This window comes from Saccoglossus kowalevskii, chromosome 7, assembly GCF_978046115.1.
Source record: "Saccoglossus kowalevskii chromosome 7, keSacKowa6.1, whole genome shotgun sequence".
Taxonomy (NCBI): Eukaryota; Metazoa; Hemichordata; class Enteropneusta; family Harrimaniidae; genus Saccoglossus; species Saccoglossus kowalevskii.
The window spans coordinates 24,606,936-24,633,873 of NC_140647.1; the positions used below are offsets into that span (position 1 = coordinate 24,606,936).

Genomic DNA, 26,938 nt, shown 5'->3' on the forward strand with positions numbered 1-26,938 from the left:
TCTACAGAAGTTTACAGCCAAAAACTGTGCCAACATATTTTAGACAGTTGTAAAATATCAAAAGCTTTCAATACATAAGAAAACGGAAATGTAACTAACCCCAGAATAACAGCATCAGTCACAAAATGGAAATTAATAAACCTTTATTTATGCACATAAAAAAAAAATACATTTAATGGTTGCGGCTGAAAAATAATTGCAAATAATTACTGTGCATTTAGTAAATCCAACTTATAGAAAGCAGCTGCTATCATCAATAATAAATAGTACCAACATAATACTACTAAAAAGTTTTATTCTGCCATAGGATTAAAGTTTGACAGACATTGATAATCCTAGTGTAAATAATACAGTAAACACTGGCTTTTGGAGCAGTGACTGTCATTGACATTATTTGCGGTGAACACTGTGAGAGATATTTCCAAGTGTTATTTCAAGCTAGGAAATAACAGTGGTGGGTTGGATTTAAAATTCTCTCATCAGTATTGACAAAATAATTTAAATTCCACACTCAGAAACACATGCAAATTGAATGATTATCAAAATTGTCTAGTGTAGTTGCTGCAAACATCAAAATGATCTAAATTGACTGTTTTTTCTGTGAAAATCCAATTTTCTAAGAACACATTTCCTGAAATCAAGTTTTGATGAAGATATTAAGCAGTAAAAGTGATAAATACTAAATATTCTATACAGTGTTAGCTTTTCCCACATATGTACTATGCATTATAGAGTAATTTAGTATCAATGCATTACATTACATGCAAGTCTTAACAGTGTAAAGAGCATAAAATATCACTTTTTTTCTGGAAAATCTAGAAATGTCACTATTTATTAATCATATTTTAGCATATGTGTACAGGTAATTGTTGAAATTTAAATGACTACTGTGTATGAAAACTAATTCAATATCATATTTCAGGCAATATAAAGCACCTATTGACAGGTATCAGTATACAGACTTTCCCCAAAAAATTATATTCAGTTGTTTGCATGACTGAGAATACGGTGTTGCACTCATGGCCAGTGAATATGTGTCTAAACACATAAAATTTATTTTATTATATTGTATACCGGTACGGTACTAACAATAAGGCAGTACAAAATAACCACTGTATTTCATACATGTGTTATAATGAGGCCATACTGTATTACTGAGTCTTTTTAAAAAAAAAAAAATGCTTCATGATCAATAAATTCTGTGCATAACTGAAAACTGCAAATCTTCATCAGAACAGACATCAATAATCTCATTTAAATTACAATTATAATGGAACATACCATAATATTTGACTCAATAAACACAATTTCTGTACATATATTAGAGTGCACAAACCAGCATGCTCAAAGGGTGGTTCTTCCATGCGTATTCAAATTAGGGGTGAATAAATAATACACTGTACCTGCACATGAACAGCAATGCATTGTGGTTACTATTGTGTAATGATGACAAAACTAAGGAGAAACCTATTTAAACTGGAGACCCTGGCGATATTGAAAAATATAGTTTACAGAGATGCTCAAGTCATATAACTTAGTACACTGTAGCATCTTCAGTTTAGACAAGTTTTTAGCATACACAGTGCAAGGAAATACACCTTGCGGTGGTGCAGGAAGTACTAAATTGGAGATTGTACTAATCTTTTCTCAGACTCTGCATAATCTTCTTCATTATTGGGCTGTCTGTTGGTGCGCTGGTAAATAGACTTCCTAAAAATGCATGCGTACCCCACAAGGGATGACTCAAAACTTTACAACAACCAAGGTCAATTATTTCAAAACCAAAATGCTTGTATCTTTCATCTGTTTCAAATAGGGTGGCATTGGTGTGTGACGCGTTGTACTGTAAAAGAAGAAGATGTGCGTTAACTCTTTAAATAAACAAAGTCAATTTTTGTGTCACCATTTATTAAATTAATCCAGCATCATGTTTTTTCTTTAATTTGTCATCTTGATCAAGAAATTATATAAATCAGGTCAAAAATTAAGAAAAAAATTATAGAAAAATACACAAAAATATGCAAATTCATTATAGAATTCTAACAATTATCAATATCACAGTATGCAGTTCGGATGGAAGTTATGACTGACAGTATGAACAGATGAACAAATTATAACATCCAGGACTTGGACTTCATCCAAACAGTAACTACCGATAATAACACTGAAAACAGGCCAAACAAATCTTAATTGGGCAGTATATAGTTTTAACAGCTTTGAATTTTTGATAAAAGAGTTCGTAAAGACTTACAGCAAGCCCCGAAGATGGATCCACAAAGTCAGCCCAGTATCCTTCTGCTTTAAGTAAATCACAGATTTCTTGAGCACCAGTTATAAACTGCAACAATCGGTAAAAAGAAAATACAAGAGTCAACACAATATAACCTTCAAGTTTAGCATTTTGCGGTGCTACATTGCGAAAAAGAGTTGTGGACATAAGTAGTGATAGATGTCATTTAATAGTCTAAGATTTTTTATTTTTCACACATAGTTTACACATATCATCCAACCTAGTAAATTAAAATCGCGGTAATGAATGAAAAATGTAATCCTGTAATAACAAAGGAAAGATTGCTTCTTTTGCACTCTTACTTTGAAATGACTGTAACCTATCTATGGCTGCAATATACAGTGAAATCCGCACTATATAAATCAGAGGTGCTGTTCTGTTTTTGCACACATACGAACACGCACTGATTTGTTGCCAAGAAGTTGTAGTTGTTTGCATCTGAAGATAAAATGGCACTGTTTGCGGCTGCTGTTAAATGTATGTATCTCGAATAATAAAACAAATCATAGGCGGCGTTGTCACGGTATATCATGAGCTAGTACTGATCTGATAAGGATATTTTTCAGGAAATGCTGGTTAAAGCACAGTGGTCGTCGCGCAGCGCGTGTTCGAATTTTATGTAAATAAACAATGTATTTTACACGCATTGTATACGTCGCTATGAGTCCCATATTGAACAGGACGCGACACGATGACTACCGCCCTTTAATAAAGATGTAAACAAATAACCTCACAGTGCATTAGCCTGTACGGTACCAGACACACGAAAGCTAGAAACAGTGAATAAACTTACATATGATGTCAGTTCATCTCTTTCTTCCTCCACTGAAGGACTCCATCCACTCATATCGTTTTTGGTTTTCTGACATAATGTGATCACTGTCAAATTATCATCAATCAAATCCCCCTCAGGAAATAGTTCCATAAAACCTGTAGAAGGTGAAATACAAACAATAGTAGCAAGGCACTGGTTGCCGTTCTACTGGTAAAATAGATTTATAGATTAAGCCAATATTTTCAACTGAGATGTAAGCACACTGTTTGTAAATGTATAAATACTAAACAGAATGAAATACATATAGATAGCTTGTTTTTTTCATTTTACTGTAGTTACATAAAATGTCTAAAATATGGTAACATCTACAATAACATTTAAACAATTGTTGCTTGCAGCATACAACAGCTGTCTTAATACTTACTCTGATGGTGCAGTAGTGATAGTAACAGTGATGTCTAAGTCAACACAGACACAAGCTAATTTATTCCACGAAATGGACCTCCAAACTTAATTGCTGTTTTATACATTCATTTTATGAGTCAAAACCACCCCCTCTTTAATAGGCAAATCACTGTGATCAAATTCCCAGTGATGAGATACAGTTTCCCTTGTTATTTCTCTCTATGGGACACAGACAGGTGCATTATTGTCACTGTAATTCGAATGCACATTTTATAAACAACTGTTCATATATACATACATTTCAGATATAACACATTACCTTTTCTGAGTTTACTGGGACAATCCTGGGCAACACACTCTAGTACATTGGGTATCTTTTTGGAGGATGACTGTTCACTCTTTTCTATAATTGCTTTCCCCTGAAATGCACAATAAAAAGCCATTTTACCTTTCACAGTAAAAAACTGAGGTAGTCTGTGGCTCACAATGTTGTAACTGAGTCAGCATGGACAGTATGGTACCAGCATATCTATAATCCAATATGGTGCATAACGAGCTGAATAATCAAGGTTGACCTTTGACCTCATGAATATGCAATCAGATGGTAATAAATTCAATATTCTGCAATGGTATCATGGAGAAATTAGAATGATGAGTTTATTGTAGAGGCCTAAAACATATGCAACACACCATGTGGTTTGCAGTGAGCAGGTTGTCAATAACCTGATTGGTCACAACTTATCTGTACTCAACTATGATTACATTACAGCTTAAAACTTGTTTGCCAAAACACCTGGCGTTAACGCACATTAGCACGATGTTAGCTTTGTTAGTCTAATGCACATGAGCACAGAGCTAATGAACCAGGCTTTTAGCATATTCAGCGTCAATTGCCTGAAGTTGATTTTATTGTTTTATTGAAACACAGTTCAACATGTAAAAACAAGTACAACAACTGGGGGTAACATTATTCTTTGTAAAACAAAAAAAAAATCAGAATGAATTTAGCGTAAACTATTCAAGTATCCATCTACAAGTTGTGTTGAAGGATAACAATGACCCAAGATGATGAATACTCTAAAACATGCTAACTTAGGGACGACGTCAAAAGATCGATGTCGGATAAAAAACATATTTGATTTAGGTTGGGGGGTGGGTGGGGGTGGGGGGGGGGGGGGGTTCGTGACCCAAAAAGTTTCCATCCTACAAAAACTATTTTATTTTTTAATGAAGTCAAAAAAATCTTGGAGTATTTTTAGTTCGTTTTTTTTTCTATCCAATCATGGACAGAAATTACAGAAAATGAAAAAAAAACACATCCAAGACGAGAACATAGTTGAACTCTGGTGACCTTGCCATTTGTTATATAATATAATTCCCTTTAACATAGTTTGTTTCAATATAAATATACATTGTCATAATTAATTTTGAATACAAAAAAGTTTTGGGGTTGAACTAACAGTGGGGAATCAGTCTACCGAATGTCCTTTAAAGATGTAAATATCTTACAAAAACATTGGTGCCTTATTTGTTTAATTATTTTAAGGGACATAATTTCCAGCTTTATTCAAAGTAATTCAGATATTTTAGTATAAAAACAAATGCCTCATTGCAAAAAAAAAGTGCTGCATTTAGACGTGAATAGATTCATAAAACATGCAAGATAACAGAAAATCTTAGCTGGCTTTTGTCCAAGTATTTTGTACAGGTGTCTGTCAAAAATTAATGATTCACTGAGACAAATATGAACTGCCTCATTGTGTGACTACTGTATTATATGAAAAGTAAATAAAAAAAACACCCTTTATGAATAGCTATCATGTTGCAAGCTCTGCTTTAAATAGTTAGTTGGTGTCCAGTGGAGGGAGAAGTCAACAGTACTGTTGCCTCCTGAGAACCTACATCTTCAAACACTGCAATCTTTGTTTGAAGTGAGTTTTTAAACTAATATTATAAAAACTCTATCATTCTGTTCTAATAGCTGAAACATTTTCCTGTGAGTTTTCATTTGTCGAATGAACTGTTTGTCAAATACAGAATACATATATTTTAGAACAATTTTCTTTTTAAAATGAGGATGAAATGTTTTGCTTTTTATGTATTTTTTATGTATTGTTTTTGATTTGATAACTTTGAACTAAACAGATTTTCTATTACCGTTAAAGTCCTATTATAAACCGCGGTTTATATTACAATGTATCAATTTAAAAATTGGGATCAAAAGCTCAAGTTCGGGGTGCGGTTTCTATTACGTACATATTGCAATCACTAAATGGGCGTGGTCATTTTTTTTCCACAACACATGCACAAAACAAACAATACACCGTACAATCTCTTGAATAGGCGTCGGGGAAGAGTGAAAGGCCTTATTTTGGTTCTAAAATAGGCGTTACGAAATGTTGAAAAATTACAGTCAATCACAAAAAAATTCTACATGATACAAAAAATACTCAGTATTTTTAACGTAATATGCATTTATTTTTTTTAATTTTCTTGGTAACGAAAAGTATATTCTAACAGAAGTTTCAAATAAAAACACGAATGCACTGCTTAGTAGCAAATGATCACATAGCGGTAGCTCGATCCGGCCATGCTGCTGGTCACAAGTGAATAACTTACTTGTTTTCGAAGTGTTGATATTGGTGATTATTATTTAGTAGTGATTACAATAACGCACGAAAAATAAGTTCGTTGAATTGTTATAAAATGCAAGTAAAATTCAACTTAGTTTCCCCGTAAGCGAATGATTTCAGTCACATGTAAACAGCCGATACGATATCCGCCATGCTTTTGAATGCTCACGTGACGTATTATTGACCGGATAGGTCAAGTCGCTAATTAACCAATCAAAATGCTGGATGGTGCCCACGTGTCTAAATTACATAGCTCATTTAAATATGTTAATGACAGTTCAGCGACCTCACGGTGAACGCAACACGGAAGAGATGTACCGATAATGTAGTGCGATCTTTTGCCTTTGATTTCCATGGGAAAACGGCATGATTTTTTTTTAAATCAAGAAATTATGTGTTTTTGAAAGATAAATTATTCTTCAATGCTCAGTTTAACACTTTTAAGGTGATAAAAGCTCATTGTCTAAAACTTACGAAACACAGACGTATTCAGAAAGAGTATTGACAGAGGTCGCCGCCAGAACAAAAGCAGTTTCATTGCCTGTCTGACATCTTATCACCGCTGAACAATAAATAGGTGTGAATATTTTTAGGCATGTTGTCGAAACAAAGAATAGGATTAGGAACAATGCCGTTTTGGAACAGCTGGTTGAAACAATGAAGTCAGTCACGGTCTTGTTGAATTGGGGGTGCGGTTAGTAATAGGTACTTTTCAAGTTTTTAATTTTTGTTAAGAACTCTTTAACCCCGAAGCCGGAATTGGGGGTGCGGTTACTATTACGTATGCGGTTTATATTAGGACTTTAACGGTAGCTTCAGATCTTGATCAAAGTTTGGCACCCAGTTCATAGGAGTGCTTATATTGATTTTCTGACATCTTGTTTTCTGTAAAGATTTATTGGTAGGTTTGCAAATGTGTATCAGACTGTGCAATCTCTCCATGAGTTGGTTTTGAAACCCAGTAAGGGATTCTGAGATACATTACCAAGGATATTATTACAAGATAAATCATTTGCTTCATTGAACACATACAACAATGCATATTTCCACTGAGATCAGTGACCTTTGATGTGTATCACCAGTGATCAGTCAAGTAGAAACAGTCGAAATATTTTATCAGTTTTTCTCAATTTTTGCATGATATTTTCATACAGGACATCTGTTGTTCAAACTCAGGGAAGACTTTATACTGATGAACAAGGTGACCAAGTTTGATGAAGTTTGGAATAGAATTAGTAAAGTTATCATGCACACAATAACAATTATTAACGACGACGACAACGACGACGACACCGGACAAAATCTTTCCCTTAATATACCTTTCCCTTCCATCTTTGATGGAAGGGCAAGGTAAAAATGGTTTGGTCCGAGTGTAAATATGTGTGTCAAATGAGGTGCACTTGTAAAGTTTTTTTACACCCACCCGACAACCAACTGCTATGCCATACTACTGTCCGATTATCCATTTGTATTTAATGGTGAATATAGTCTGACGCCATGACCAATATTTATCAATTAAGTTTAAGTGGGGGGTTTTTGAAAAAAACTAAAGGAATTAAGTTTTTTATCCGACATCGATCTTTTGACATCGTCCCTTAGCTGTCTGTAATTTCACTAATTCAAAATTAGCTAATCATTTCATGTTATCCGCATGGAACATGTTTTGAGTAATTGTTCTAAAATCACTAATGTAGCAACATTTGCAACAATGTTTGCAGCTGAAAATGATAATAAATGGCGAGAGTTTATTTGAATCAAATTTGGAAGGTCAATGGTTCACAGATTTGCTCTGGTAAAATTGAAGGTTCAAAAGAAAAAACATTGTAATTTTTTCCATCGTTCTAATAAGACCAAACCTGAAGAAATTTATCCTGATTGATAATCAGCGTAAAAAGCTCAGAGACAATATAACAAGTGTGGAGTTACAGAAAACATCTAGCCAGGACAATGGGTCATATGACCAAGAATGGTATACCGGTAATCAGATTTATCTGATCAAATTTACCCAAGTTCAAGTACGTCTGATTTTTAAAAATCTGATCAGACATCACATTTTGCATTTTTCACTAAAGGCAGATTTTCACAATCGAGTCTGATCGTTAAACAGATAAATCTAACCATGTAAACTGGCTTTTAGTCAAACACAACAATATCCTCACCTCCTCTGATTCGAAAAACTGTTCCATGATCATAACCTGTTTCTCGTGTCTTGTTGGTAGCGTAGTAATATCTAATGAATGTACTGGTATAGCTGCTGCCAACGGGGATGGTGCGGAGGCAGATAACCCAATATTACCTGGCATGGGGAATCTTCTGTCAGGTGGAGACAGAAGACCTAGCTTGATATCTGGCCACTCTCGGTCCCTAGGATCTGAAATGGAAAATAGAGGTTCATAGTCCAGCATCCACCTTACTACTTATAGCAGTTTGTTTATTGTAACGGTTCTAATCCTTTGAATGCCAAAGTCAACTCATTTCATGTTTCTAAAAAACTATGCTAACATATTATTTGCAAAAATGTTTAGACCTGTAGTCAATAATAGGAAAATATGCCTACTGTATTTGCTCTATTAGTAGCACATGCACCTATGTACACAGTCCAGTAAACGATAAATAAAAGTGTTAATTTATGTGTACTTCTACTTTGTTTTTAATATAAAGCAAATATGATATTTGGTTCAACATTAATAAAGGAATTATAGAAAAATTCATACAAATTTCTAAAATGTTAAACAAAATATTTTAAAAAGATTATGACACTAAAAGGTGTTTGAATCTAGCCATCTGATTGGCTGGTTTTATATCTGGCACTAGAAGATCTGTGAACCTGCCCCAAAACTGAATAAACTGGCTCAAATATCTAACTGAATTGAGGTCAAGCGCTTTGCAGCAAAACAGGAAAACATGGTACAAGCACTAATATGAATTATTATTGCATAAAATGTTAATATATTGCAAGAAAACTCTTCATGTACGTTTATTGCAGCATAGTGTTAAAATCTGCGACTACATTAACGTGTCTGTTGGTGCTACTCACCGGGCCTGTCATCTGTTTCGTAAATTGAGATTAATGCAAAGAATCACAACTAAAAACATTTTTTTGCTGATGCTCGTTATTATCTCCCACCAAATATGCAAATTTTCCCCTAATAGTTCTAATATCCACTACAGATATCCGAGAATTCTGTTTATAAACCTCTACATGTTTCCCCAAATAAAATATACGATTGATAAATAAAGGGTTCTGAAACACTGAGACTGCCATGTTATCAAATGTGCAGACATGAAACAAAAAAACAAAAAACAAAAAAAACATTTCACCTCGGTGTTGTTCCAAAGCAGCAGTATGTTGTGATTGTCTGTAACTTGCGAATAGACGCATACGTGATGATACAGCCCTCATACTGGGTATATAACACACCACCCTAGAACTCCCAACAAGTACCTGTGGATGTGAGCATATGGGTATGGAATCAACATTAAACACCTACCTACAATAGAACCTCATATACATGTACTGTACTAGTAAACCAACAATTTCATTTATTCATTGTATGCAAGATTATTAAAATATGACTTAATATGACACACTTGTCATATACTCAAGTGCAAGTATATCCTATTTTCCTTGTTTTGGTTCAACTATCAAGGCACTACAACATTATTTCAATAGTACATGGTTTTTAAAAATATAATCACTAAAAAGAATGATAAGACCATATTTATCACATATAAAAATGCATTCAACCCACAAAATTTATTTCCCATATACTGGATCATAAAAAATGACTTATTTTTATCATTGACACAATTTTATTTATGTAAGTACATGTGCTACTAATTGAGAACATACAATATTAATAATACAGTTGTAGTATGGAAAATCTTTGATATGTGTGTATTCATATAGTTGTCTCTAGTTTATAAGTACAATTGCTGGTCATCAAGGAAAAACACAGGTTTTGAACTTCATGAGTGCTCAAAGCCAACATTTTATGAAATTGCTTTAGTCGCAGTCTCTCCATAATATAGAAGATATCTGCATTTTTTGAAAGGCCCCAAAAGTCTCTGTAGAGTTCAAACCCCAAAATACAGGAAGCAGCACTATATTTCCAGGACTTGAATTTTTCTGGAAATCCTGAAGGCACTAGATTTCAAAGCCAAATTATCTATAAATCCCTTAGACTTGACAGGAACTATTTAACTAAGGACATCAAGGCATCCAGGTAGGACATCCAAACACTGCCTTTATTTTATGGTCTTCGGGAGTTAATTAATTCTACTTATACTAATTGCATAAAGTCTTGCATTTACATGTGTTGGTTACCTTAGCCATGGTCTTAATGATCTTCTTCTTTTTCTAATCTGTGAAGTGAAAATACTATCAAACTGACAAATATAACAAGTCTAGCTTTACAACTAGCTTAAGTCTAGTAGTATGAAGTCAAAATCGCACAACAGGTCACAATTGTTTTTGTTTTGCACAAGAGTGCATGTACAGTGACAAGTTGGCAAGAACCGGTCGTTTGCACCCGAAGATAAAATAACGACATTGTTTGCTGATACATGTATGTATTTCAGTTAATACAACTATTTATGGGTAACATCGTCACAGCAAGTCATGAACTATTGCTACCGTAATCATTGAGTAACATTGTTATTATTTTTATTACTTTTAATGAATTATGATGATACACAAGTTCTTAGAATGAGAGTGAAAGGGATGGCCACATAGTTATGCTATTTGGATGTAATGTCAAATGACATCCAAAACATCGAGGAGAATTTTGTTATCAATAGAATGCATGTTGTTGTTATTGTAAAGGACAAAGTCAGGGATACAAAGTCCTGCTTATGTTTTCACATGATTTTTTGTGTAGATTGTAAACAAAAACAAAGACAAATGACCTTTGCCCTGTGCAAAAATACATCACTCAAAATGTGTTGAAGTGTGAACTTTACTGGTTTATATTATTCTCCTTTTTTCTCTGGCTTGACTTTATCGATATTGTGCACAGTACATCATGTCTATCACTGCAACAACTAAACAGAACTAAATAACATCACAAAAATCCCTGACAGACTGTAATTGTTTTTTGTCTTTTACCATGGAACTTGTCCCCAAATGTGCATCAGACTGTTAGCACCCATTTAATAGATAAACTCGCTAGTTTAATAGGATAATCAGAAATGTTGATTTCTCTAGCTATTTTGTGATTATCTCGCAATTCGCGTGAAATCTTAATCGTACATATTTGCATAATCTAATCCGTGGTATGGTATAGTACGTATGCAGAGATAATTTTTTGCTTGCTTTTATTTTTATTTTTTACGATTATAATTTACTGGTTTCGACCACTGTCAATGTATATCAAACATGGGAAAAGCACACCCAAACGACACGAGATCCAGCGTCACAATGGCCGAATAAACAGACATTGACTGGGGAAGATGGTTCACCTCAGCCCAGCTGTCTTACTGACAAACGGAAACTGTTAACTATTACTAAATGCTAAAGTAAACTTATAAAAACAAACTACCACACTTACTTGTCTGATCACAGCACTCTAACAATGAAAATACCCACAGAAGACACGGCAAAACAACAAAATATAGTCGATTAAATGGAGTAAATATTCAGTTCAATTGAGGTCAGTCACTGACATTCATCCATCCCAAAATACCTTGCGTCGCACAAGTCTCGCGTGGAGTGTAAGACTTTTTTAATAACGACAAGAAAGTGGTAATATGAAATACTGTATGTGAATCTCAACAAATAAAAAAATGATTTGGTGAATATGTTGACAATAAAAACAAAGGGAATTGTTTTGTTTACCCCAGGCTAATTGTCATGTGACCTTTTTCATTTTGCGGGAAAAATAAAATGGAGTCTGTCACAGAGATTGTACATTTCCTCTGCACTGCTCTAATGTGTTGAATTCAACAGGTATATCAGATAAGTTGAGATTAACTAGTTAGTTTATATCTCCTGGTGGATAGTCTATCGCTAAATAGTCCTTGAAAATTGTATTTCTGTCTGTCTTCTCTTGACGCCCAAGTTGTCGTTCGCTTGCCTACGCTGATGATGTCATTGTCAAGCGTCAGCTGTTCACGAAGTGTATCCCGTTTATAGTTTTGAATTACCTGTGGGAATGTGTTAGCCATAGTTTACGAGTGGAAACTATGATAAGTGATCTAGAATATACTTTAAATGGATCATTGACTGAAAGACCCGGGATTTGACTCAACTCGACAAAAATGGCTGCAGTTGTTAGAAATGAGATCACATTGGTTCAGGATGCATTGTTTCGGATGAGAAAGAATCTAGAATGTCCTATATGGTAAGTACATTAGCATATTTTTTAAATTAATTAACTTACGGTCTATTTTACCCACAGCACAGCTAAAGTATTCTCTTATATTTACACATATATTTACACATACAGTTTTAGTTCGCATATCATCTAGACCCAATTGCGTTCTGGCACAGGAATAAACAGCTGTTAGAATATTAACACCCAAACTTGTCAAGAATATGCAATTCTTCAGTTACTGGAGGTATGTACGACCTAGAAATAGTGCCGTATGGTCGCTGTCGCACAGCAAACTAATGCAAAATCACTTGAGTTGGGTATTTATATTTAATTTCTTGAGTCGTACTTTATTAATAATCATTATTAACTTGCAGCAAGCGCATTTGTTAGACCATAACTGCTGCTCAACATTTTGCTGTGCATTCCCCTGAAAGTTGCACAGGGGGATCCATGGCGGTGTTGAGTGGGCAGTCAAGCGATCGAATATAATAAGCCCACTAACAATGCCATGGATCCAGGGTTATCCCTAGATGTGCTCATGTTGATTGTCACATTTGAAATGGCATACCGAAATAAATACCGATAGTTATGAATCTTTTAAACGGTCATTCGATTCAGTGGAGTTTTGGTCACTTAGCCCAGACTAAGTGTTCTGGAACAGGTCTTAAAAAAGGATGAGATTGAACATTCCTTATCATTGCGCCATCCAAGTAATTGTTATCTAGTCTGAAATTTTTTTTCACAGCGATAAAAAAAAAGATACTCACTGTTGTAGAATTTTTTGTGCGTGCATAACTATTCAAGTTCTTGTGGAAGAACTGGTTATTGTGCAGACAGTTTTGCATGTGTTCTTGCTTATTTGTCAGGGTTGAAAGTTATTTTGGTTTTCCCAGACAACCACTTAATTGTCACCCAAACAAGAAAACTGATTGTCTATTTGCTACAACCATGAAGGAAACACAGACATCACAATTATTATAGTTATCATCATATTACAGATACATAGATAGTTTTTTTAACATTTTTTGAGCAGTTATTTGAAAAGCCACATGACATAAATTTGACTGACATTGCATCTGCAAAAAAATTTTTCAAGTGTATTTTCTAGAAAGGTGACAAACGTTGATCTAGGTATTTCAGGCGTTTAAAAACACAAAACAACTTTATTGGACAACATTATTTTTATAGTGACAACCATTTCTTCAAAACAGTAGTCACAATAAACAAACATGTACATGTGTATGTGTTTTTTTTCTAAATTTTGACTCCTTTGTTTATTCACTCAGTGATACCTCTTCAAACATTCACTGCATTCTGTAATGTAAATACTTAGAAATGTGTTTGATTGATACATTGTAATTGAATCTTCTATCAAATATAACCATACATACATGTGGTTGTCAAAATTGCATACTCGGTCCCTTATCAAACTACAAATGTATGCTTGGAATTCTTTGCAATATTGAACATACCACAGCTATTGACATTATTGTAGAACACAGTCTAGGCTTACAACTATATGTAAATGTAAGATAATTCAAAACAACATTACTGAATTGGACTGTGGTATTAGTCAACACAATCTACAATGCGTTGAGGTATATAAATAGCCAATGAAATTATTGGTTTATAAGCACTTTTATTGGAGATGCGCTTCTACAAAAACGATACTTCAAAGGAAATGTCTGTTGCATATTAAGCTACCTCTTAATGTACATGTATACTGTGTGTGGTGTCATTGTATGACTAACAGTATTTTTTATTTTATAGCCTCGACTTGTTGAAGGACCCAGTAACAACCAGATGTAGTCATCAGTTTTGTCGGTGAGTCATCTATATGTAAACACTTAAAAAATCATAAAACCAAAGACTCATCTTAAATATTATATCCAGTTGATAATTAATAAATGATATTAATTAATTCAGACAATTTTTTCTATGTTTCAGGTTTTGCATTACTGAGTTTTTTAAAGGTACATCCTCGGCTCCATGTCCACTTTGTAAAAAATCCATTACAAAAAGGTTAGTATTCGTAATTAGACATTTTTGCTTTCTTGTGAACACCAAGTACATTTACATACAGATTACATCATGTGTGGACCACACATATTTGTAGGCCTACAATACAGTAGAAATTTGAAGATTAATATCCTCTCAATCCCACGTTGAGTTGAGTTATCAATATCTAGTATGTACATGTATATATACTGGGACACTTTATATTGAGTTTATTTGAGCTCTGTGTCGCCCATCTTTGACTTACTGGTACTTGATTTGCCATTTAGATGTGATCAGGGGCTTGAATAGTAAACTAAATATGAGGATATCTGCATAGATCACAAACTGTTTTTTGTACTCAACTAGGACTGCCATTGTTCAAAAGTTAAAGTTGTCTGTTTGATGTCATTTCAATTTCATGATTGTCAGTTTCTGGCATCAACAAGTCTGATGTTTTAAAATATGAAATACACCTTGTTTTTTCTGGAAAAGGCATGTAAGAAAATATAGGAACAATTTGAATCTGTCACAATGACAGTGAATCACAGTGATGCTGAAACACGAAAATCATCACCTTAAATATGTGTGACTTGTATTATGAATTATTAATACTGGTATGACTTGTTCTTCTTTTTTGCCCTTAATGCAATACATATAGACAAGTGAAATTATTCCAAATGGTCATATTTGAGGAACTGAGAATTTCAGTAACTTGTGTTACTGAAAGTGATTGAGAAACGACTATCAGGCTTTAGCCAGCCACCTGTCTGTCTGTAATTTTGGATAGATACGAAAATTTTGATTTGACAGGCAAAATCTTTACAAACCTGTCCAATTTTCATTGAAAATTCTGTGTAAATTAGAAAATAACCATAAATATTCAACAATCACTGATTGCTAACTTTGTTATCTGATTTGCATAATATATAAATGCAATCTGTAGGAGTTTGACAGAGTCTTGTAAAATAAATGAGATTGTAAATGCAGTAAGAGGAGTGGTAGATGCTGTAAAAGAAGACACAGGCTTGGAATGTAAGTAAATCTATGGTTTTCTCATGACACTCAACTCACAGCTTTATTCAGAATCTCAGTAAATCCATCCTCTGTATTTTGTCAGAGGTGGTATCCAAATGAGATTGGGAAGCAGTATTTGTAATTCATGATAATAGAATTACATACTGTATATCAGCAATCAACGTTTATTAATTATGCTACCGTATTTGAATATGCAAGTGTTAGTACCATAATATAATACATGCAACTTCACTTGTAGGTACACCTCCACATGGACCTCCAATTGCTTCTCAGTCTTCACCAAGACCACATACAGAAAAAGTTTTACAACACAACAGTAAAAACTCACATCAGGTAATGTACTTCGATATCACTATACTGTATTCACTCAATTACTAATGCTTGTACTGACATAAATGACAGATGTTTATCTGTGGTCAAAATTAAGCCTACAATAAAGGCATGATTCGGTTTATGTGTGCTTTTATTAGAGATATGTTTCTAATAAAGCAAATATGGTACTCTGACATTCTACTATTAAAGACACATTTGTAGCGTTATGTGTATGGAAGATGCCTTCCCAGTGCATGCTAGTGTAAACACAGTCAGCCCCAAAAAATGGTGTGTATTAAATAAAAGAGGAATTAGTAAAACCAGCTTTTCGTACCTTGCCTATTCTCTAAAACAAAAATTAACAATTTGTGTAATAAATATTGAATGCTAAAAATACAGTTAATTTATTCATAGACTGACTATGAATCTATTATGTGCATGTAGTCTCAACAACTACAAGTAACAACTCTACGATTAACAAACTATTTTTCTAAAAAACGAAACTTGTTTAATTTGTTATGAATCATTTACATGCATTACATGTGTGCAGATTCTTCTATGATTAGCTCGCCAATTAAATTAATTAATGAACTGCCGGTAAAATGATGTAAAAATGACTGAAACCATAATATAATTTCAACAGGTGTCTACTTTTTCATCTGTGGGAAAATCAAAGAAAAAGAACACGAGAATAGCCAAGAGAAAGAAAGTAACTGATGATAGTGTTTCAGTATATGCAGATGATGACGTTGGAGATAGTGAAAGCAATGAAGTTCAAACAGGGAATCTTATCACAAACACTAATATAAGGTAGGATTATATCATGTGTGTAGAATTGATATAGGTAGATTGTAAATTGTGAGTCACTTTGGTATGAAGCCAGCCTGTGATTTACATGTATACACTCAAGTGGTGAGCAATGTGTCCTGTGCTATTTATGTATCTAAGAATCTCTGATCATTGTTCATTGAATCGCTAAGTAAATAAATAATCAATTTGTAGTCTACAATATGAGCTCAGTACTTGGCATTACATCTCTCCAGGATATAATTCAGGGACGCACTTGAAATTCAACAGACATATACATATACAGTATTTAAAGTGTAACTGAATTGGGACAATTGACTTTCTTTGTGTGCAAAATTTATTTATAAACAACATTATGAAAAAAAAACAAGTGAAATATGTACATAAATTAAATAAACGATCAATAATAATGTTCTGGATAAGGAAACGCCCACGTCCAATTTCTTGGCCGACTCAGAACGAGGCTTCAGCTAGAGAACCTAATTAGCATGCAAGGGTGATTTGTGACGTCACGGGGGGAAACGCATGCAGTGCTCGGAAAGCGACACAGAATCTATCTTATCATCGTCTGACGAGAGTTATGAGATCGAGGAATATGATGACAACGAGAGATGTCACGATTTTGTTTTAGAGTGCCAGGGACAAAGTGGCCCATACAGGTTTGAACTTGCGAGAAAATACGCGATGTGGGTGATCGTGTACCTCCCCAAAATGACCATGACGATTCAGGCACCCGGTTAAGGCACAGGCACAGAGTTTGAACATCATGACCGAAAATCTTAACGTTGTTATTTTTATTAAACTCCACCTGAACAATGTATCAATAATGTTAGATAATCTGCACTCTAAAATGTAAATTTGTGTGCGTCCGGTAGGACGCGAATACCTACAACTGCAAGATCGAAACAAATGAAATTGTACTGATAAATGATTCGGGCGTAAATGATACGTACTGATAAATGATTCGGGCACTGCAGATAACGTTATGAGGAGAAGGTCCATTCCAATATTTCCTGGTGTTCTTGACGGCTTTGGTCCACTGATGCCGTAAATTCAAATTATTGTTGTCCCCCCCCCCCCCAAGGAGAAGACAAGCCGAAGGACCATAAAAGCATAATATTACACGTCTTTGTGTATTTGTCAATTTTGCATATATTTGGTATATATATGTTCGTATATATCTAGAAAAATCTCGTCTTTCGTTAATGATTTCATTTGTTTGAAAGGTCCACCGACCGTGTCCCAATAATTTGTTTGGAATATCGATCCCCGTTGGTTTCTCCAAACGGTCCCGACGTCCGCCATTCAACACAATCAGCATTTATTTATAGCAATTCACCGGGATCATGTTCCGTAATTTGCTGTAAAACCAAATAATGAAACAAATACTATTTATTATATATTTTTTTACATCTCGAAACTACAACAGTGCGTAGAGTTATTGCAGTGGAATAGTCGCCTTGAAATCGATGTAACTTCAACTATCCATTTCTCACCTTGAAATAAAAAAAAAATCGAACAGCATCGGGGGATATATTATTAACCAGTCTTGCCAATCGCTAGCTTTATTTTATTCGAATCCATAAAATTCATGAGTTTTTCGACATTTGTTGGCAACTTCCGCGCTAAAAATGGATGAAAATGTGGGTGTGGTTCTCTCGCAAAGTTCTGTCGATAATACAGACAAATATGGTTCTGTGACCCAGGTCGTGCCCCGATCAGGTGACTCTCATCCAATCAATGATGTTGTAACAAAGCATATTTGATGCAAATTGAAGGGTCGTCGTACCATCCAATCTCCGGCGTCGATTCACTAAGTTTTTTTGCGCTGTGACAGGCTTCACAATTATTCACTGAAAAACATCGGCATATTTTGACCATGGAGCTCCATGTTTTGACAAACGGATGGGATTTGACCTCAGTTCAAAAAAAGAAAAAAAAACAGGGCTGAGATACAAATCAGTTTTGTGAGTTGGGAAATAAGATAAACCAGACTAGGCTGGGGTCGATGATTTTCAGTATCGAAGGACTTCCGTGTGAATCATAATTTTCAAATTGTTCATCGGCTGGTCACCAAATACGTCCATGCTGATCGTGACTTAATTTTGAAAATTGGATGTCAAATTTTACCAAAGACCGACGCCATCACAACCATCCAATCATAGGTGGGAATGTACGCACTTTTTTTGGAACTTTGTATCAAGATGACTGGCGACAACGCCGACGCACCAGGCAGCGTACGTGTGTTTTGCATGTATTAGTAGTCCGGGCATTGGATCGGTTCTCTTACCAGCAAATAAAATGAGTGAAAAAAAAGGTAATTTTATAACAAGAACAGTTTCATTTCGTATATAGCAAATTTTGTTGTATCAGAACGACGATTGCATCGTGTGATTTAAATTTATCACAATTTTCCTTGCAGCCAATACGACACTCGTCACCTTGCCGATTGTAATTTACCAATACATGCAACACTAAAATAATTCAACAAGATATCTTTTTAGTAAAATGTCATTTTACTCTTGATCATAAGTATTATTTTATTCCCCTTACCGCCTTGAATTTCAAATCGATTATATATCGAACTTCTTTACATGTGTTTTCCTTTACTGTGTGAAAATAATGAAGTCATACTCATGTCACAATACTTTGAAGCTGATGCCATGTTGATGCCATGAGACTGCGAACCTGAGGCCACGATGATGCCACAAAATAAGCGAGGCGAGCACAGCTTCAATTTTCAATGACGCGAAGCTGATGCCACAATGATGCGATGCTGGGGCGACAATGAAGCCATGCGTAGGCGACAATGATGCCACAAAGGCCAAAGCTTTCGCGAGAACTGTACTGTATGCTGGTTTACTAAACGCTTGCGTATGGAAAATGGTTAACAATCTTGTCTGCTAGCAATCTCCTGCTTTATGGTCCCGTTGGTGGCGCCATTTCGGCAACACTCGTAATGCCGAAAAAACTCGAAGGTGACGGGAGAGGGGGGCGTGGCCCGGTTTTGGAATATCATTGACTGTTTACCCAATTTATATACCCTTTTCACTTGATTTTTTTTCATAATGTTGTTTATAAATAAATTTTGCACACAAAAAAGTCAATTGGCCCAATTCAGTTACACTTTAAGGTAGCGAGAAGGGAAATTTTCACTTTTTTCTTGATTTTTCAAAAATTGATAAAACGGTTACTTTAGACCTTGATACATCACCCCAGGTTTACAAAAGATCGAAATTGCGAAATAACGTTGTTCAAATTAGTGTTTTAAAACACTAGCAGAAAAGACTACAACTGCCGTTTCGTGGATATTTGCATAGTGTTTATCTTTGGAAGGAATTAAATGATAAAATCTTATCTGTATACTCTGTTGTTGACGATTCTGACGGGTGATAAGCTTCCAGTTGCAAACAATGCGTGTTTATCTAACGTCCATTGTCAGCATTATTGTCAGTCGAGACTTCGTCGGAGAAACATGGTCATACAGTACTCATTTCGCCCAACCTTCCGCTTTTACATCGGCCGCTTATCGCTTAATTTCCGACCACACGGTCTTGTCCGACCGGAAACCGACCGCATTTTAATCGCGTTTTTTTCGCTCGCTCGCTCATTGAAAACATTGACCGCTCGCCCAAACACTGAAAACTGGCACATGGGTGGTCGAAATGGTGGTTTTGATAGTAAAGTGTGAACATACAACTAGTATTAACTATTATTACATTCTGAACGACACTTCAAATCTAATAGCTGTATTACACTTGTATCGTGAAAGCAACTGAACTGGGACCTCTTGTTACGTGTTTTGGGTGCTTGTTCTAGATGTAATATTTTTATTTATTTTTTAATGAGACAGTTACGTGAAAAAAGCCTAGGTAACTCCTTTTGACAGAGCAGAGAAACGAGGAAATGTTAGTGATTAATTCCAAAAATAACTATATCGAATCCACATCGGTCCACGTCTGGTAAAATTTGACATTCAATTTTTAAAATTAAGTCACGATCATTGAATGAGCTCGGTCTATACCGTATACGTACCGCAAAAGTGTTCCCACAAAAAATATTTTTGACTAAAAACGGCCACATGCCCTGAAAAAATCGAACAGAGCTTGACATGTATGAATAATTTATTGGGCTTAAAAGAAAAACGTGTCAAATTTAGTTATAGCCATAACTATTTGATGGCCAGTCGATGAACAATTCAAAGTCCTTCAGGGCTGAAAATCATCGACGCTACCGTACTCTGGTTTACTTTATTTCACAACTTGCAGAGAAAACTGATTCGCGTGAGCTCTAATGTATCTTAGCCTAGTATTTTCTTTTTGAACTAAGGTCAAATTCCATCAGTTTGTCAAAATATATGTTTTTCAGCGAATAATTTTGAAGCCTGTCACAGCACAAACAACTTTGTGAATCGACGCCGGTGATTGGATTGTCCGACGACCCTTCAATTAGCGTCAAATATGCTTTGTTACAACATCATTGATTGGCTGAGAGTCACCTGATCGGAGCACGAACTGGGTCACAGAACCATATTTGTCCGTATTATCAACAGGACTTTGCAAAATAACCACACCCACATTTTCAATCTTTTTTAGCGCGGAAGTTGCCAACAAATGTAAAAAAAATCGTGAATTTCATGGATTCGAATAAAATAAAGCAAGCGATTGATAAGGATGATTATTAATATTTTCCCCGATGCTCTTCGAATTTTTATTTTTTTTATTTCAAGGTAAGAAATGGCTAGTTGAAGTTGCATCGTCTTCAATGCGGTTGTTTCACCGCGAACAACTCTAGTTCTGTTTTGGGCATGGTTTAGTTTTGCGATGTAAAATAAAATATATATTAAAATAATAATACTTGATTAATTATTTGGGGTTTCAGCCCACAAATTACGGACATGATCTCCATGAATTACGGTCAATGTTTGTCTTCTCTCGGCTGATTGTCACAGTGTTGATCGACGCCCTTCCTAAACTCAGTATGGAGAAACCAATGGGGATCGACATTCCAAACAAACAATCGAAATTATCAACGAAAGACAAGATTTTTCTAGATATTTACAAACATACTGTCATGACAAACATATGTAAAATTAACAAATACACAAAGAGGTGTAATATAGGTTTTATTTTAGGCTTAGAAATATTTTCTTTCACTCAGCCCATGCATGTAACTGCCATTTAGCTTTACGGTCCTTCAGCATCGGGGGAAAACGACAATAATTATACAAAACACATTGCGAAGACTCAACAATCAGGAAAGAAACCCCAGACAACCATGTCGTACTTGTGTTGAAATACATTTTGTATTTCACGTCAGAATATTGTTTAAAATAAAATATTCAGCCCAAGCCAAATCGAGGTCAAAGGGTCAGGTTGCGTGCATATAATTATATATAGTTAAAACAAAAAGTATTTGAACTTTTGTCAGCTGTTCAACATCTATAAAAACCAGAAAGACAATTATAAGACAATGTGAACCTCGGAAATTATTCTGTTAGTCCGAATTTTAAATGCGCGCGAGCGAGCAGGTGGGCGGTGATATTTCGGGGTTTGCGCGGTCGAAAAAAAAGCGGAAATTGTCCGGTCGAATTCAACAAGCGGTCGCAAAAGCGAGAGAAAAAGGTGATTGGAAAGCAGGAAGCGGGCGGGAGGTTGTGCGAAAGGAGTACTGTAACTTTGCACAACTTTCTTTTAAATCGTTTTATTTTCCAAGTCAATATTCTATTTTACTAATACATTTTTTTTCTAACGCAATGGCGAAGAAAAGAAAGAAAGCGTTGACAGACGAGGCAAAGAAAAATCTGCCACTCAGTGTCGCACTCTGACACAGCAATTTTTTTTCAAACATCGGCCATTTTGTTACACCATGAAAACCATTTTTAGATGTCTTCTCAGAGACACTTGAAGGATTAGCTTGTTTGTAAACTGTCAGCGTGTACAGTGGGACAGTAATGTTTGTCAGAGGATTATCCCTCGTTGTTCATTTGCATAACAATGGAAAACCCGAACGTTCCTGGAGTACGGACTCAAATGCCAGCAGTTTTCTTCATTTTTCACGCTCGAGCTTGAAATTATTCATTATCTAACACTCTTTATGAGTTCTATGATATCAGTGGTTAATATGTTTGGCCATTTTCAGTGTATATTTATAATAATGCAGCAAATCTACAGTGTTTTATTAACCAAAACTGTTTTTCGCGTTTTTCTCGAGTTGAAGTTTTGATCGAGAACGACTCATTGGGACCGCCGCCAAATCAAGTGCGTTCGGACTAGGACATTCAAACTCGCAGTTATCGTTCAAAAGATAATGATGGTGCGAAATATGTCTGGGTTTTTAAAGAAAATGCTTTGTCACAGAATAATAGTCTGTTAAAGGTGCCAAGTATGAAATAATTTGGGGACAAAAAAACAAACCTGCATATAAATCGGAATAATAGGTCTTTTGATTATCGGAGACGCATTTCAATGGACTTGTTTACGGACAATGCATAACTTAGATTTCACCAGGAAATTCCGCAGTGTGCTCTCGCAATCGCGTACTTAGTCATTTTTACAAGGTTCGCCATTTTTGATGTCACGTGATAATTATGTAAACAATGTCTGTCCAGTTTGTGCGAACTTGCACCTCTATACTTAGTCTTTTGATATATATAACCTAAATTACTGTTCTGAACGAGACAACAGACAGAGAATGTTTTATTTAAAAACATCACCAAACCTTCTCGCTACCTTAATTAGTTTACTACATTGTTGACCTTTTCAGTGATTTTATTTTTAATACAATGTGCTGAAACCAGATAAAAGCATGACTATATATATTTGTATCAAATAAGTCAATCATCAATGGTTTAACTATATTATACTTCAACATTAAAAAGTAAATATTTTTTTTCTTTATCAATATTTGTATTCACACAGCTCTTCATTTCCGAGGCAACAACTAAAAAAGAAAGGGAGAGCAAGGAACACAAGAAACGCAAATACTGAATCAAGGCAATTAACAGACAACAGTGCCAAAGACCTGTTACTAATTCTTGACAAAATGCCATTGAATGGAGACCAAGCTGGGTCACACACAGATGAACCTAAACAGGATAGTACATGTAATGTTCAAACTTGTCATCATTTTTCTACAACTGCTTCTACTGCTACATCTTGCCAGAATGATCCAAATAAAATAGAAAAGGAAAATGTTATACTGCTTCCGCAATCTAATGATGCAAAGCTGACATGTGATTCAGATCCGTACGAGTTTATTGCAAGTCAGCGCACGCCCAAGAAGGGAAAAGTCAAATTCGTTAAAAAAAAAGGTCAAAATAAAGTAGGGACGAAAAGAGGAAAAAGCATTAGTGGTGAACAACCAAGAAAAAAACATTGTGTCGCAGTAGTTGTGAAAAATAATGCTGCACAACCGGGTAAAAAGTGCATTCCGGAGACATCATCTCATGGAATAGATCTCAATATGGATGCCCCAGTTGACAGGAGCCATAATTCTGAAGTAACTTGTGAAAATGGGACTATTAGTAGGCAAATTACACAAACAACTAATTCAGTGAGAGTAACCAAAGTACTTGATGACAAGTCTGATCTTGCTACTGATTCAGCTGTGGAAGTGGAAGAAATAATGAATGTGATTGAAACTGACAACAAGCACATTTACAGAGAGTCAGACTCTATTGTTGACATCACAGATGATATGAATGAGCCATGTACGAGACAAACAAGGAAAAGCCATAAAAAAAGCTCTTCTAAAAACAACAGTACAAAGCATGTAGCAGCTGCCCAGACTGCTACCGAGGAATTGTGTATAAAAGATACAGAGAAAAGCAGAGTGTTCATTAAGTCTTACAGTAATAGTAAAAGACATTTCAGAAAAAAATCAGCTGAAAATGAGAGGAAAAAAGTAGAAGAGGAAAAAACAGGTAAAAGTGATTGGGAATTGGCATTAGAATTATCGCAAGAGTTGAATGGAGAAGAAGGCATTCCTGAGAAACGAGTTTTGAGATCATGCGACAATAATAAAGATTTACAGCAGAAGAAATCAACTAGACATTCAAATAGGGGGATGACGGTACAGAGAGAAAGGGAGGTAATGGACGATAGTAGCGATGAAAATGACAATACTAATTTGAATATCACCATGGATCTGAAAGAGATTGAAACTAATCGCGAATCAAGGAGTAGAAAAAGAAGATCTGTCAATGCTGTGACAACATGTAGTCAGTTTTCAGAAAATCAAGGTGCAATCAATCATATTATAAAACACACAATGCTGGAGTCAGATTCTGAGCTGAGTGAGGAATGTCAAATTGAAGTGATTGATTCTAACAACGGGGAGGAAAGACTGAGAAATGTGGAAGAGCAGAGTAAGAAGTCATCTCTGGAAAAAACAATTAAACTACGCAGGAGTAGAAGGGGTAAAGCCCCAACGAAAGATACCACAGAAATGAAACAGCTCTCCTTCAATGCCATGCCATGTAAGTTGATGTAATTAATATTATTCAATAACAAGTAATATTGATGCTGAGAGGCAAATTATTCTCACAGCTTGTGTAATGGTCAAAATTATTGGTGTAAATATTTACTTTAAATCTTTTTTACTATTTCTGTATCTTGCCCTAAACCCCATTGTGTGTATTGAAAGTTCAATTACAATTTATGCATCTATCATTATATTTAATTTTGTCTATTATCTCTTCCAGTGAATCAATCACAAGAAATATGTGAAGACAGTGCTAATACAAGCCATGCTCCACAACAAGACCGTACTATTCGTAGGGTATGTCAAGTCAATGCTGATATTAGCCATGTTGAACACCAAGACAAAGACAATAATCAAGTGAATGCTGAAACTAGCCGCAGTACATGCCAATTTAACGCAGAATCTAGCCACAGGGCATGCCAAGTTAATGCAGATACTAGCCACAGTACATGCCAAGTTAACACAGATACTAGCAACAGTAAATGCCATGTTAACGCAGATACTAGCAACAGTAAATGCCATGTTAACGCAGATACTAGCAACAGTAAATGCCATGTTAACGCAGATACTAGCAACAGTAAATGCCATGTTAACGCAGATACTAGCAACAGTACATGCCAAGTTAACGCAGATACTAGCCTCAGTACATGCCAAGTTAATGCAGATACTAGCCACAGTACATGCCAAGTTAATGCAGATAGTAGCCACAGTACATGCCAAGTTAACGCAGATACTAGCAACAGTAAATGCCAAGTTAACGCAGATACTAGCAACAGTAAATGCCATGTTAACGCAGATACTAGCAACAGTAAATGCCAAGTTAACGAAGATACTAGCCAGTGTGCATCACATGTCAACACTGACTCTAGTGATAGTGCATGTCATCAAGTCAATGCTAACACTAGTGGTAGTACCACAGAATCTTTGGAAATGACGGATGATGTGGAATTTGCACCTGTAGAAGAAATCCATAATACTGGTAAGTTTTCTAAACCTCCTTTCTGTCTTTAATTGACAGTATGAACCTAACTGTATCAACAAATAAACAATTCAATGAGTCTCCTGCGTTTCTCAGAAAATAGTGGCATTCCATATTTTGTGTCATTCAGGAACACCAAAGTTTACATCACACATTGTGGTGTTTTCAGTCCCCGTTCGGATGCAATGAATGCAGCCATATCTCTGATATGCTTTGACTGATTATGTTTAAATTTTATATATTCGTTTTACATCATGTTATAGATATATACATATATATATATGTTTTCAAAATGAACGACTGGTGACTATTTTGTTTTAAATAATGCTGTTCCAAAGTACTCGTTTGATTATCGGATACAAAATGTGAATCATTTTAATGTTAAAAAATCATCATAATCAAGCATCATCTTCTGGATCCATATTTCTGACATGTTTATATTTCAACTATATTACTATAAACAAAATAATTTATCTTAAATTTGATAACTAACTGGGACTGTGCCATGCATGACTTGTTACTTATAATTTGTGTCTCCATTCGTCAGTCTGTCCAGAGTCATAATTCAGAACCCTGTGGACCAAATCTGTTCATTCTTTGCTACCCCAGACCATTCGTCCCGGTGTTATCGCTATCGCCACACGAGACTCCAGCTTGTCTCCTATACAATTTGACTGCGCACATCCAGAAAGTAGATGTAGCTGTGATTGGTGGAATACTAATAAGTTGAGTGTCAATCAAACGCCCACGCTATCTTTAGTAAACAAAGTCACGTGACACGCGCCATTTTAGTTTTGATTAGTTCATCGGATCGGAGTGTCGGTGCTCGCCATCCATAAATCAAATCAAAATGATTTCTAATTGGAAATGGCATATTTTCATCAAACTCCTTTTCAACATCATGGT

At 35.2% G+C, this 26,938-nt stretch overlaps 2 protein-coding genes across 3 annotated transcripts in view; one reads left to right on the top strand and one right to left on the bottom strand.

Moving 5' to 3' along the window:
- Positions 1 to 126: 126 nt before the first annotated feature.
- LOC100370675 (cobalamin trafficking protein CblD-like) lies at positions 127 to 11,811 on the bottom strand. Of its 2 annotated transcripts, none has more exons than XM_078012388.2 (7): positions 10,431 to 11,811; positions 9,425 to 9,548; positions 8,263 to 8,474; positions 3,790 to 3,889; positions 3,084 to 3,220; positions 2,252 to 2,338; positions 127 to 1,843 (listed from the first exon to the last, which is right to left on the bottom strand). In XM_078012388.2, exons 1-7 carry the CDS (start codon positions 10,437 to 10,439, stop codon positions 1,637 to 1,639), a joined length of 876 nt encoding a protein of 291 aa, XP_077868514.1. In that variant the 5' UTR covers positions 10,440 to 11,811; the 3' UTR covers positions 127 to 1,636. The 2 variants fall into 2 exon arrangements, with proteins under 2 accessions (XP_077868514.1, XP_085357469.1); XM_085501343.1 differs by having other exon boundaries at positions 10,418 to 11,811.
- A 168-nt stretch (positions 11,812 to 11,979) lies between these two features.
- LOC102806679 (uncharacterized) overlaps positions 11,980 to 26,938 on the top strand; it is a 29,699-nt gene continuing 14,740 nt past the window's right edge. The window contains exons 1-8 of the mRNA XM_006821005.3: positions 11,980 to 12,444; positions 14,188 to 14,241; positions 14,365 to 14,439; positions 15,359 to 15,447; positions 15,689 to 15,783; positions 16,406 to 16,572; positions 23,490 to 25,048; positions 25,274 to 26,032. Of these exons, the coding sequence (XP_006821068.1) occupies positions 12,362 to 12,444; positions 14,188 to 14,241; positions 14,365 to 14,439; positions 15,359 to 15,447; positions 15,689 to 15,783; positions 16,406 to 16,572; positions 23,490 to 25,048; positions 25,274 to 26,032 (2,881 nt within the window). The 5' untranslated portion in view covers positions 11,980 to 12,361. The remainder of the gene's footprint in view (positions 12,445 to 14,187; positions 14,242 to 14,364; positions 14,440 to 15,358; positions 15,448 to 15,688; positions 15,784 to 16,405; positions 16,573 to 23,489; positions 25,049 to 25,273; positions 26,033 to 26,938) is intronic.

Bases quoted from the DNA above. Each gene is read 5' to 3' on its own strand.
- LOC100370675 (XM_078012388.2), bottom strand. The intron at 3,890-8,262 runs GTGAGGATATTG...TGTGCATTTCAG, and splicing joins AGTTTTTCGAATCAGAGGAG to GGGAAAGCAATTATAGAAAA. The intron at 1,844-2,251 runs GTAAGTCTTTAC...CTTCTTTTACAG, and splicing joins ATCCATCTTCGGGGCTTGCT to TACAACGCGTCACACACCAA.